Source organism: Eschrichtius robustus, chromosome 2 (genome assembly GCF_028021215.1).
Source record: "Eschrichtius robustus isolate mEscRob2 chromosome 2, mEscRob2.pri, whole genome shotgun sequence".
Lineage (NCBI taxonomy): Eukaryota > Metazoa > Chordata > Mammalia > Artiodactyla > Eschrichtiidae > Eschrichtius > Eschrichtius robustus.
In genome coordinates this window covers 133,121,494-133,135,742 of record NC_090825.1, presented here as the reverse complement: position 1 = coordinate 133,135,742, position 14,249 = coordinate 133,121,494, and the positions used below count along the sequence as shown (strand labels likewise).

The following is a 14,249-nucleotide window of genomic DNA, read 5'->3' as shown; positions in this document are numbered from 1 at the left end:
CCTAGAGCCCACACGCCGCAACTACTGAGCCCACACGCCGCAACTACTGAAGCCCATGTGCTCTAGGGCCCGCATGCCGCAACTACTGAGCCCGCGCACCTAGAGCCTGTGCTCCGCAACAAGAGAAGCCACCGCAACGAGAAGCCTGCGCACCACAACGAAAAGTAGCCCCCACTCACTGCAACTAGAGAAAGCCCATGCGCAGCAATGAAGACCCAGTGCAGCCAAAAATAATCAATAAAACATTGAAAAATAAATTCTAAAAAAAAACCAAAGAAAACCAAAAAAAACCCTATTGATCACTTTTGGAGGATGCTGAAAAACCAATTTATTATTCTGTAAACTGCAAAACAAAGGGAAAGAATAAAATATATTTCCCATTTTTCCTGAAGAGCCATATCTCAGTTTAGTAATCAAATATTTAATGAAGGAGAGTCCTTCTTTATAGAAGAATTCCAATGAATAAATTAAGGAGTGATAGAATATCTCCATTTTGCAATCCTAATAATGCATAATGGATCTAGACAATGCTCATCAATGGCTGCTAAAATCATTATGTGAAGAGCCAATAGGAAAATCTATAATTTATTTATTAGACTGATAACATTGTAACACATTGATCAATCTTAACAGCAGGAAAAGAGAGACAATCAGACATTCTGTATTTCCTGAAGTGATGCAATAGGAAGTACACAGAAGCCTTGCCAAAGGAAAAAAAAGAAAAAAATCAAACAATCTCATCCAACCTCTAGATCTAACTTCAAGTTTGCAGGAAATACAAGAGATAAAGGAACATGACAAATGATAGCATGGAGATGCATGGAGATAAGTTCAGAATACAGTGGACCCTCTGTATCTGCGGGTTCTGCATCTGCGGATTCAACCAACTGTGCAAAAAAAAAAAAAAATTCCAGAAAGTTCCAAAAAGCAAAACTTGAATTTACTGTGCACCAGAAACTATTTACATAGCATTTACAGTATATTTACGACTATTTATATAGCTTTTATATTGTATTAGGTATTATAAGAAATCTAGAGATGATTTAAAGTTTACAGGATGATATGTGTAGGTTATATACAAATACTATGCCATTTTCTATTCTATTTCCAAGATTTTGGATCATCTTTACTATCATTATTCTGAATTCTTTTTCAGGTAGACTGCCTATTTCCTATTCATTTATTAGGTCTGGTGGGTTTTTACCTTGCTCCTTCATCTGCTGTGTGTTTTTCTGTCTTCTCATTTTGCTTAACTTACTGTGTTTGGGGTCTCCTTTTCGCAGGCTGCAGGTTCGTAGTTCCCCTTGTTTTTGGTGTCTGTCCCCAGTGGCTAAGGTTGGTTCAGTGGGTTGTGTAGGCTTCCTGGTGGAGGGGACTAGTGCCTGTGTTCTGGTGGATGAGGCTGGATCTTGTCTTTCTGGTGGGCACATCCACATCTGGTGGTGTGTTTTGGGGTGTCTGTGGCCTTATTATGATTTTATATGCCATTTTCTATAAGGGACTAGAGCATTTTGTATTTGGGGGGTCCTGGAACCAATCCACCATGGACACCTCGGGTCTGTAACCAAATCGCTAAAGACAACTACCCCATGTCTGTAACAAGTAAGTCAGAGGGAGAACCCATAAGATTAAAAGAGACTTTGAGAGCCATATCAAGCATGTGCTGATTTTGTTTGGATTTAAATTCAAACAAATCAATTATATAAAGACATTATGAGACAGTTGGGAAATCAGAACACTGCGTATTTGATGACTAAATTATTTTTAATTTTTAAGGCATGGTAATGGCACTGTTGTTATTGTAAAAGAGTCTTTATTGTGCACAGAAACATACAGAAATAATTATTGATAAAATAACAAAATATATGAGATTTGCTTTGTTATAATGCAGTGGAGGGGGAGAAATAGGTAGGGCAAGAGATGACAGATGTTTGGCTGAGTTGACAATTGAAGCTGGGTGGTGGATGGGTTGGTGGTTCTTTACTCTCCTTACATTGCTATATGTTTGAAATTTTTCATAATAAAAGTTAAGAAAAAGGCCTGTCCAATTCAGTCTAATAACAAAAACTCCAAACACATATTCAATTTAATGCTTTTCCTCAACCTAAGCAGAGGTCTGGTACAGGATTTGAAGCATGTTGCCTTTTCTACTAGATCCTAACTCCTCCTCCTTCCCCATACACTAGCCTTGCTTCTGACCCACTCCTTCAGGCTCAGGCTTGGGGCAAGAAGGGAAACAGGCACTGAATTCAATGAGGTCACAGTTGTAATCTTGGGTTGATGCCCTCTGAATGTGGTGGATACACAGTTGTTGCTTTTTCTTTCATGGGAAAGTTTTTGTCATGTGTGTTGTTGCCATTATTTTCAGAGGGCTCTGACAGCAGTTCTCTTGATATTGGAGATGCCAGTCTGACTCCCAGTGAGCCCAACCTTCAGCTCTTGGGCTTCTGCTGGTCCTCCTCCAGGGTGCCTCCCCTGCAACTCTGTTGGAATCCCTTTGCCCATCTTTGTTATCTTCTTGGGTAAATGTCCCTTGAAAATGAGCTGCATGCCACTTATTCCCTCCCATGGCTCTAGAGAAGACTCAGGTATCCACTGATGGATGTACGTACCATTTGCCCCAAGTGCAAACTCTTCTCCCTCTGACACCAAACAAGGAACTCTTCCACAAGATTTAACCTTTGCCTTTCTCCAAATGGCATTTATGAGGACAACAGTCCTCATAAACCCTATGAGACTTAGGTCAAGCTAGTCCTTTAAAGTTCCTGTCACTTGGCTTCTGGTGGATGCAAACACCTGCCCCCTTTCCCCCTGAGTGGGTTGTGAGAGGAAATGCACAGTGCACCAAAAACTCTCTCTTGGTTTTTCAAGCTTTTGTTTTCTAAAAGCTGGAGGTGGGCAAAGACTATTACTGGCAGAACTTGTTTTGCTTCCTATTGTGTCAAGCACGGATGACAAGGTATTCTACTTTAGGATAGAAAGTCACTTGATTCCTTTAATTGTATTATTTTAGGTCTTTGAGGCCTCAACTGAAACTGAGTTGGAAAAGTTTGTTTAACATCCTCTAACAAAGAAAAAACCAATTCAGCCTGGCACTACTGGATCCAGCTACTTAATCAATGACGTCAGAAATTCTGATTTTCATTTCTTAGTTTTGTGTCAGCTTCACGCTTAGGAAGGCTTTCCTCTGTGGCAGCAAAAGGCTGACATTTTGCCAGTGGAACTGGATTCTTTTTGCTTATAGTTCCAGCAAAAGTCTCAGAACTGTGAATCATTGCCCTGGCTTGGGTGAGTTGCTAATAGGTAGCTCAGTCATTACAGCCAAGGCGATAGAATATTCTGTTGTCTATTTCTAGGTCTGCACCCTTTCCTGGATTTGGGGATGGGATACAGTTGGCCCTATCCAGCCACGTGGGCTGAGAGTAGAGAGAGGTTTTCCTCTAAACGAACACCAAGAGTGTTGCCACTAGAGAAAGTGGAATGGATGTCAGCTCATCAATAAATCATCTCACCTTTACTCTGCCCTGAAGCCCATCTTCGTTGTTCTAGCATTTGAGGCCCTGCAAGTCCAATCCTCTTCTCTGGTCCAGGGAATAGCCATTTAGATAAGTGGAGATGCTTCTTACATAACTCCAGAGCACTCCTGTGTCCAGGACGAAGAGATCCTTCAACTGCACCCTTAGGATATGGCTTCCAAGGCTTTCATTATCCTTGTGGTTCTCATCCAAACTTGATCAGGTTTATATGGATCTGTTTAAGAGTGATACCCAGAATATTTTGGTAATTATATAGCTTCTATCTTCTGAAAAAATTTAAAAATAAACCTTATTCCTTCTAGAACTATTAATCCTAGAGAAAAAAAAAAAATGAGCACATAGAGGGATTTGTACTAAATGTTCATTGCAGTGTTTGTAATGGAAACAACTTATATGTGCATCAGTGAGAAGCTGATTAATCTATGCTGCATCCATTCAGTGGAATACTGAGATAATGAAAATGAATGAAGAATTTCTATAATGTATCACTCTAAAAAAGTACAAGATCTATTGTTAAGATAGAAAAGGTGCAGACAAATATGTATGGCATAATCCCATTTTTACATCAAAGTATTTTGTGTTTGTATTAATATGTAGGTATATGTGCAGGGCAATGTCAGAAAGTTTCTATATCAAACTTCCAGCAAGGAACTGGAAAGGTAGAGAGATGTTTTGCTTTTTAATTTATGTAATTAAAGAAGACCATATTGTGGGGGAATTTTTTACTTTCCAATTTAAAATAAAAGTATGTCCTTTGTCAGAAATAATTGGTTTGATTAGTAGAAGATAGTGATAACTGAGGTGGCCAGTTAGACCTTAGAGCTTAGACCTAATTTTTGAAATATATATATATATATATATACATATATATATATATATATATATATATATATATATATATATATATACACACACAAACATACATATATATGTATTTCTGGTTACAGAAGTGAAATATATTCTTGCTGGAAAGAGCCAACCATCAAATAGACAAAAATAATAATCACTTTTAGTCTCACCCCTCAGAGATAATCAATGTTAACATTTATTTTACTTTCTTCCAATATTTTTTCAGAGTTAAATTTAATATTTATTCTTTGCAATATAATTGCAATAATCATCTTATCCCAGCTCCTGGATCATTTACCATCTCCCATCTCTACAGTTTCTAATCTTTATTTTTATCTTAAATGTTAACTATTTTATTATTTTATGTGTATTTAATTGTAAGCTTCTTCAATATAACATCAAAGAAATAAATATTTAGACCGAGATGGGAAGTCTCATGGCTTATAAACGTAGCAAAATTGGAAGCCAAGAGAGGGAAATTGTCATAAGACCGTGAAAAAGAGCGCAGAATTTTGGCTCTGAGTGGGGCTAAACATGTCTGAGGACAGAAACAAGAAGAGAGCAGAAAGCAAGTAGGTGGGGAAGAGAGGTGACACTTGTTGGACCATAATGTTGAGAAATAAAATTCTTCAGATCTCCTGTCTGGCTTCTTTCATCTATACCAGCTCATTTTCTTTTGAAACCTAAGGCAGAGGCAAACTGATTTGCATAATGGCCCTTAGGGAAAGAGTCTAGGTGACTGTGGTCTTTTTCTGACAACCAGAAGGTAAGGCAGAAATCAGGTTGGCTTCCTGAAGTCCTAGGTGTCCAAGGCTCACTATAGCTCATCCCACGCCACCTCGGTTTAACAGTGTTGACGTATAAGGACTGTGGATTGTATTTTAGGCCAGGGGATTTACCCAGCAGATATATGCTGTGTACAGTATGGAAATCTCCCCACCCTCGCATCCTGCCTAGCTCACTAGGCCCTCTCGGGTAGCATGCTCTTTGAAAAGGCTATATATAGCTGTCTGCTTGCCTTGCTTTACAAAGTGATAGGTGGGGAACAAAAGTTATTGACTTGAAACCTCTTCCCATGATAAACAGGTGGACTTCAGCCATCTATAATCTTGCATGTCTACCTATACTCAGTACATCATACACAGTATTTTGTGTTTTCACGCTTCACATCTCTTTAATCTTAGGCCAATTAAAAATGTACAGGAAACTCTCCTTAGAATTGTGGTTCTGGCAGTTTCTCTTCTCACAAAACACTGTTGGTTTTAAATATTGAGATAAGTGTTATCAGGTCCATTCATTCAACTCATTCACTATTACTCTATCATGTACTTAATTGTCCTCCTGTATTGTTCTCTGTCTCTTCAGTGTGTTCTCCTGAATTGTAAATTTTCCGAAATTAGGGTGGTGGTTTATACAGGCTTCACTATAGTCCTTGTTAAGAAGAATTACCAAAAACTTGTAAATAGAAAAAATTACAAGGCAGGTAACATGTATTTTCTTTTTTTTTTTTTTTTTTAATAAATTTATTTATTTATTTTTGGCTGTGTTGAGTCTTCGTTGCTGTGCGCGGGCTTTCTCTAGTTGCGGCGAGCTGGGGCTACTCTTCGTAGCAGTGCGCGGGCTTCTCATTGCGGTGGCTTCTCTTGCTGCGGAGCATAGGGTCTAGGCACGTGGGCTTCAGTAGTTGTGGCACGCAGGCTCAGTAGTTAGAGCTCACGGGCCCTAGAGCACAGGCTCAGTAGTTGTGGCGCACGGGCTTAGCTGCTCTGTGGCATGTGGGATCTTCCCGGACCAGGGCTCAAACCTGTGTCCCCTGCATTGGCAGGTAGATTCTTAACCATTGTGCCACCAGGGAAGTCCAACATGTACTTTCAATGTCATATTAAAGCATTATTTAAATACCTGCCCAAGGATTATGTGATTATCTAAGAGAAGGAAGTAAGACAATGGAATTGGATTAATAAATCAAGACTGAAGTATTACTGTCTATTATTTTTAATAGCTTTATTGAGATACATTTTACATATCAAAACATTCATCCATTGGAAGTGTACAGTTCAGTGCTTTTTCATATATTCACAGTTGTGAAACTATCACAATGTAACTTTGGAACATTTTCAGCACCCCAAGAAGACTATCTGTTGTTGATTAAAGTCTCAGACTCTGTGAAGTTCTCTAATAACTTATAGATTTTCATTCAGAAGAGATGCAAATGATTTCTGTTTAGTAAAAAAGATAGCCCCAAAGCTTATGATTTTATTGCCCTGTAGACATTTAACCAGTTTTGTATCTAACCTGGCAGTGTTAGTCCAATATTCTTTCTCCAATGCCAATGCCTATACCTCTAATTCTCCTTTGAACCAGCTTTACCATCATCCTGATTCCCTCATTGATGAGTTAATGAAATCTCTGACATGTTTTCATTGTATATTTGTGTGAGAGTCATGTTTTAAAGTTTTTGGAACTTATATTTGACAACCTGAATGCTCTTAGCTCAACGGTGGGCACATAGCTGGCAATCAATAAATATGTCTTGACTTATTGATCTCCATTTTTTTGATAGGGGATGCATCAGACTTTTAAACTTTGGAAAGAGAGAATAGATTTTCAGAAGGTCTTTAAGAAAAGTCAGAAAATGAATTTTGAACGATATTTTGTATTTGGGTTCTCAAATTCTAAAATTTAAAGTATTATTTACTTTTGTGCAAGTAGTATTTGCAATAGAATAAAATCTGAAATGTATAAAAGAGAATGCCCTGGGAAGCTAAGTCTCCATCCCACCATTTCCTTTGGCCAGTAAGTTTGCTCCTGGTACTGGTTTCCTGTGCATCTTTTCACTTACACACACAAACACACACACACATTTTTTAATTTTTTATTAAAAAATATATGGCATGCCATATATGCTCTTTGCAACTTGCTTTTTTTACTTACTGATATTTACTGAAAATTGTTCAACATCAGTATACATAAAACATGTCTGGTGGCTGATCACTTTTCACTACTTCCACTGCTTCCACACACATCTTCATCTCTTGCAGGAGCTACCCCAGTCTCCGTTTCCGTCCCTATTACACCTCTGTGATCTCTTTGCAACATGGTGGCCAGAATGATTCTCCATATATGTAGGTCAGATCATCTCCCATTTAGAGCAGAGCTAAACACCTCACAATGTCCTACAAGGTCCTTCACACATGATCTGCTTCCCTACCGTTACCACAGTTGCTTCTTGACCTCATCTCCAACCTCTCTCCCTCACTCCACTCTTGTCACTGTGGCCCCCTTGGTGTTCCTCTAACATACCAGGCACACTCCCACCTCAGGATCTTGGCCCTTGCTATTCCCTCTGACAAGAGGCTACTCGCCAGACATCCGCATGGCTTCCTCCCTGACCTCCTTGACGTTTTTGCTTAAAAGTCGCTTCTCACTGCGCCTTCCTTGACCACCACCTACAGCTCCTTCTCCCATGCACACACTCCCATCCCATTTGCCTACTTTATCTTTCTCCACAGCATTGGACATACCATATATTTTACTCATTTATTATCTACATATAAGCTCCATGAAAGTGAGGATATTTATTTTGTCCACTGCTGCATTCCTAGCACCTAGAACAGGGCCTGGCACAAAGTAGGTACCTAATAATATTAATTAAAAGAAATGATGAATTTATGCTGCATAGTACTTATATATTTGTGTTCTACTTGTGTGACCCAGTGTAGTATAGTTTAACCATTGCCATATTTGGGGACTTATATATGCTTTTGGTACCTTTTGACCTTGATAAAGTTGCCTAACTTCCCTGAGCCTTGATTTTCTCCCCTATAAAATAGGAATAATGGTTGTACCTACGTTTTATAGCGCTGTTTGGGAATTACATTTTTAAAAGAATGTGAAGTGTTTAGCACTATGCCTGACTTATAGTAAGGTCTTCATAATATAATTATGATTTCTCTCATTAATCATTCATCAGAAATGGACTTACGAGAAGAAGAGATGATTGAGAATATAAGAACTTCTTGTTTTAAAACCCAATAGTGTTAACTTTTAGTGATTACCTCCTTACAATAGAATATAAGCCACTTTGTTCTTTTTTTGGAGAAATCATTTAACATCTTCAGAAAAAAAATTTTAGCTCTTCAGAAGTAGGGACCTTTATCTCTGCATTTTCCGTTTTCTAGCTGGTCCTGAAAATAGTGCCTGCTCAATAAATTTTGTTGACTAAACAAATGGAAGAATGAATCTCAGTGGGCATAAGCAAGTTCATATTTACTGAAAAGCTGCAATTTGCCAGGTACTGCAGTAGGCACTAGGGATATAAAAAAGAACATTTGGGGGATAAAGTTTATTTCAATACCTTCACATAGTAATCATTGAGTTTGGGGGATGTATTTTTACCTCAAAAGTAGTCTTCTAACTGGGGGAGGGGGAATTTGGATTCATCACCTTGTGCAAAGTACAAAAACTCCAGAAAGGCATCTTTGCCATAATTTCTCTGAAGAGCTTTTCAGAGAAACAGAACATCAATGGTTTATCAGGTAGACATCAAGAGTGAAGAAGCAGGCAGACCAATATGGGAAATCCTATGGTGATTCAAGACTTTAGTGATTTCCTGGGGTCCCCACGTATATTGCTAACCATGAATGATTCTATATTTGGTGCAGAATGAGAGTACGATGGTGAGCCATGCAGCTTGAGACAGAGAAAAAGCCTGACCTGAAGTGCAAGACTGGGGATAGAATCCATCCAGCTCTACGTTCTGCCCCTGAGCAAGATAATCCTGAGCCTCAGTTCCTCACCATAAAATTATGGTTTTAAAAACTAGCCTCCTTTACAAGAATATACAATGGGAAAAAGACAGTCTCTTCAGCAAGTGGTGTTGGGAAAGTTGGACAGCCGCATGTAAATCAGTGAAGTTAGAACACACCCTCTCACCATACACAAAAATGAACTCAAAATGGCTGAAAGACTTAAATATAAGACATGACGCCATAAAACTCCTAGAAGAGAACATAGGCAAAACATTCTCTGACATAAATCATACCAATGTTTTCTTAGGTCAGTCTCCCAAGGCAATAGAAATAAAAGCAAAAATAAACGAATGGGACCTGATCAAACTTATAAGCTTTTGCATGGCAAAGAAAACCATAAACAAAACAAAAAGACAACCTGTGGAATAAGAGAACATATTTTCAAATGATACAACTGACAAGAGCTTAATTTCCAAAATATACAAATGGCTCATACAACTCAACAATAGAAAACAACCCAATCAAAAGATGGACATAAGAACTAAATAGACATTACTCCAAAGAAGACATACAGATGGCCAATAGGCACGTGAAAAGATGCTCAACATCGCTAATTATTAGAGAAATATAAATCAAAACTACAATGAGGTACCACCTCACACCAGTCAGAATGGCCATCATTAAAAAGTTTACAAATAACAAATGCTGGAGAGGGTATGGAGAAAAGGGAACCCTCCTACACTGTTGGAAATTAAATCGGTACAGCCACTGTGGAAAACAGTGTGGAGGTTCCTCAAAAAACTCAAAATAGAATTACCATATGATCCAGCAATCCCACTCCTGGGCATACATCTGACCAAAACTATAATTCAAAAAGATACATGCACCCCTATGTTATAGCAGCACTATTCACAATAGCTAAGACATGGAAACAACCTAAGTGTCCATCAACAGATGAATGGATATAGATAGAAGATGTGGTACATATATAAAATGGAATACTACTCAGCCATAAAAAGAATGGAATAATGCCATTTGCAGCAACATGGATGGACCTAGAGATTGTCATACTAAGTGAAGTACATCAGAAAGAGAAAGACAAATACCGTACGATATCACATTTGTGGAATCTAAAATATGACACAAGTGAACTTATCTACGAAACAGAAAGAGACTCACAGACATAGAGAACAGACTTGTGGTTGCCAAGGGGGTGGTAGGGGAAGGATGGATTGGGAGTTTGGGGTTAGCAGATGCAAATTATTATATATAGGATGGATAAACCACAAAGTCCTACCATATAACACAGGGAACTATATTCAATATCCTGTGATAAACCATAATGGAAAAGAATATGAAAAAGAATATATATATATACATAAAACGGAATCAGAAATTAACAGCAGAAATTAACACAACAGAAATTAACACAACATTGTAAATCAACTATACTTCAATAAAAAAGAAGAAGGAAAAGAAAAAAAAATAGAAGCCAAGGTTGGGTTACCTTTGTGGGGAGGGAGCATGCAGAAGAGAGGCTGGCAGGGTTCTATTTCTTGCTCTGGGTGGCAGCTACAAGGGTGTTCACTTTCTTGTTACTCATTAAGCTATATATTTATGGTTTGAATGTGTGTTATATTTCACAATAAAAACAGTTTCTAAAACTGTAAAAAATATATACATAAAATATAAATATAAATAAAAGTCAGCCTCCTTGAAATGAGAAAATGGGTGAGAAAATTCTCCATACCCTGGAAACGACAGTACCAATGGGACTCTGACAGGTAGCGCTCTTTCTAAGTTCCTGCCAGCACTGTGCTATATACGCTGGGGGGCACAGAGAACAACGATCCCAATAGGATGCCTGCCCTTAGCAAGTACACAGTCCACTTCCGGGATTTTATCCCCAGGACATCATTCAGCAGAAGCACGAAGATGATCCCTGCAGGGAGATTTGTAACAACAACAAGACTGGAAACCACCCAGATATTTACAAAAGCAGGATGGTTTTCTCAACATTTTGATTTAGAAAGACTATCCAGCCTACCCACACCTATACCCTGGCAGGGTCAGCCTGTTCCCTGTGGACGTGGTGGTTGGTTTAGGGGGAGGCTGGTGAGCCTCCCCCGAGGGGGTGGGGGCTTGGAGGCTCAACAAAGGAGTCTGTGATGGTGATGGGTCACAAAGGACTGTGCAGGATAAATGTGGTCGGGCCAAGAGACTTAGGCAGAGCCCTGCAGGGAGGTGGCCAGTTGCCTTCGTTCCCTCTCTCTCCGAGACTCGATTTGTGGCTGGTGGCGCTGTCTTGAACGAAGAGAGCCATGAGCAGTGAGCGTTTGTTACCTCATTACACGGCCAACAGCTCCCGTTCAGTGGGCGTGTTCAGTACCTCCATGGGGGACCTGCAACGACAACTGTACAAGGGAGGAGAGTATGACATTTTCAGGTACGCACCCATGTTTGAGAGCGACTTTATCCAGATCAGCAAGAAAGGAGAGGTGATTGACGTACACAACCGCGTCCGGATGGTGACTGTGGGCATCGCATCCACCAGCCCCCTCCTCCCACTACCTGACGTCATGCTGCTGGCCCGACCAACGAAAGTCTGTGAAGAGCATGTCAGATACGCCCGGATCACCAAGGGGAGAGGTCGCAAGCCCGCGAAGACCCTAGAGCTCACCAGGCTGCTTCCCTTGAAGTTTGTCAAGATCTCCATCCACGACCGTGAGAAACAGCATTTGCGCCTGAAGCTTGCCACCGGCCGTACTTTTTATCTGCAGCTGTGCCCCTCTTCCGATGCACGAGAAGACCTCTTTTTCTATTGGGAAAAGCTTGTCTATCTCCTGAGACCACCGGTGGAGAGTTGCAGCAGTACCCCGACGGTCCAAACTGGAGATGCAGTGACTATAGAGGATACCAAAATCCTAGTGGTAAGCACCTACAGAGACTCAAGAACACGGGGCAGGGTGCTTTGGGAGAGCAGGGCAAAGCTGGTCCTTCATAGCCTTTGGTGCTCTCTGAGACTCACCTGGGAAATACCTTCCATTGTTGAAAAGGGTCAGGGACGAATGAGCCATCACTATGGGATTCACCACACTGGAGAGGTTCCGAGTGCTTCTCCACATTGTCCCACAAGGCCGAATTTCAGAGAGACCTTAGGTATCATATCAGCTGCACTGGTCTCATCCCCAGGGCTGTAATCCCTTCTATAGCATCCTGATTGTCCGGTCTCTTCTTGAGCACTTACCCCAGCCCCGGTAGTCTCATCAGTTGTGGAACATCATTCACAGTTAGGAAGTCCTTCCTTCATTCTGTCTCCCCGTGACTCCGACATGCTGATTAAAATCAGCCCAACCCGTGTAGTCACCAAAATGTAGAAGGTGTGCATCCCTTGACCCAGGAACCCCACTTCTAGGAATCTGTCCTGCAGAGATAGAAGCACAAGGGTATAAAATTAAAGTGTATATCATGGAGAATTGTATCAGTGCTTTCCCTGGCCCTGGGATTGTTCAAGCAAAATGGAGTGGCCGTTTGACAGGGGTGCAGTAGATGGGATCTTGCATCCATTGGGAGCTTAGACTCGGTGATTTCAAAGGTTATTCTAAGTATAAGCCCTTGAGTTGCTCAGCTCCAGGATGAGAGGGGAGCGGCCAGTTCTGATCTCACTTTCTGTCATCTCTATCTTACCTGTTTCTCCTCCCCTTGGCGCAGACCACAGAGCTCCACAGAGAAAGGGATCAGGATGAGGCTGGGCTTCACAAGCTTCGTGACGTGTCTGGAGCCACGTCTTGGGCTTATGTTGGGGGAGAGGAAATCCATCATGCCCCCCATGGCTCAACTGCAGCCGTGAAAAGTGCCAGAGGATCGGCGGCAGGGATGACCAATGGCCTGGCCGTAGCAGGGACAGCATCAGGCCCTGGCGGAGGAGTGGCAGTCGCAGGGGTGGGAGCAGGCCCTGCAGGAGGTGCTGCGAGCTTGGCGGCAACCAAGAGCACAGGCCCCAGCCAGGTGCACATGGCCCTGGCGGGAGCCACCATCAAGGATCCAGGAGAAAGCGGATCCGGCAAGGCCATTGCAGGTGCTGCCACCATATCCTTGGAGGACACGAACCTGGTCTTGGCGGGTGCTGCCAGAACATCCTCGACGGGGGCAGATAGTCCAGAGAGCAGCGTGAGCGTAGAGTTTGCAGGTGCAGCAACGACCAGCAAGCCTGCTGCTGGAAGAGCTGAAGGGCAGGTCGCAGCCCCCCTGGTCTCCACCTTGCAGAGCGAAGGCTACATGTCTGAACGGGATGGAAGCCAGAAGGTCTCCCGCCCCAGGGATGAAGCCTGGAAGGAAAAAAAGGAAAGAAGGGAAAAGAAGGACAAGTCTTCATCTAGGAAAAGTTCCCATCACCGCAGGACAGGTGAAAGTCACCACAGGACAGGAGGGGACAAGACCCGGAAATCATCCTCCCACTGGTCCTTATCCGGCCATGGACACTCAAAAGATGACAAAAAAGAAAAAGGGCACAGTGGCACCAGGGGCAGAGGACACAGCTCTCACAGGAGTGGCGGCCACAGCTCTTCTGCCAAGGCGGGGAGGACAGCTCGCAAACTGGGGAAGAGCCGGTCCGCCACCAGTTCAGGGACTCTAAGTAAGAAATCCAGTAAGATCCGCTCTTTCTTCAGGAGCTTCAGAGTCATTCCTGGTTCAAAAACAATGGTCACACATGACAGAGAGGTAGACGTCGTGGCTAAGATGGTAGAGAAGCACAACATAGAGGCCAAGGTGGAGAAAGCCCCGGTTGGCCAGGATCTGGAGATCTGTGGAACTATGACATCAGAGACGATGGAGACCATCATTATTGAAACCAAATCCATTTAAATAGAAGCCAGGGCAGGAAGCTTTCCATGGAGACCCAGCTTCAGGGAAGGATCCCTAGAGAGGCAATTCCTGCTTTCTTTAATAAAGGAAAACCATACAACTCCAAAAGAAATGTTATCTTCTGTTTTCTATGTCCCCTCGCCTGGTAGTGACTTCACAGTGACTTCTGTGATGTGAATTGTGCTTTGGCCTGAGACCCCAGCCTCCAGTCAAGCAGGACCCCTGCCTCCCACCCACGCGCAGCAGA

General features: G+C 41.7%; 1 protein-coding gene across 1 annotated transcript; it reads left to right on the top strand.

Annotated features, from left to right (window-relative positions):
- Positions 1–11,457: 11,457 nt before the first annotated feature.
- Positions 11,458–14,002, top strand: GARIN3 (golgi associated RAB2 interactor family member 3). Its single transcript, XM_068534569.1, has 2 exons — positions 11,458–12,066; positions 12,848–14,002. Exons 1-2 carry the CDS (start codon positions 11,458–11,460, stop codon positions 14,000–14,002), a joined length of 1,764 nt encoding a protein of 587 aa, XP_068390670.1.
- The last annotated feature ends 247 nt before the right edge of the window (positions 14,003–14,249 follow it).

What these genes read in the sequence shown, in the direction of transcription:
- GARIN3 (XM_068534569.1), top strand. Translation starts at nt 11,458, where the DNA reads ATGAGCAGTGAGCGTTTGTTACCTCATTACACGGCCAACAGCTCCCGT. An exon ending in AGGATACCAAAATCCTAGTG is followed by an intron (nt 12,067 to 12,847) that starts GTAAGCACCTAC and finishes CCCTTGGCGCAG; the next exon opens with ACCACAGAGCTCCACAGAGA.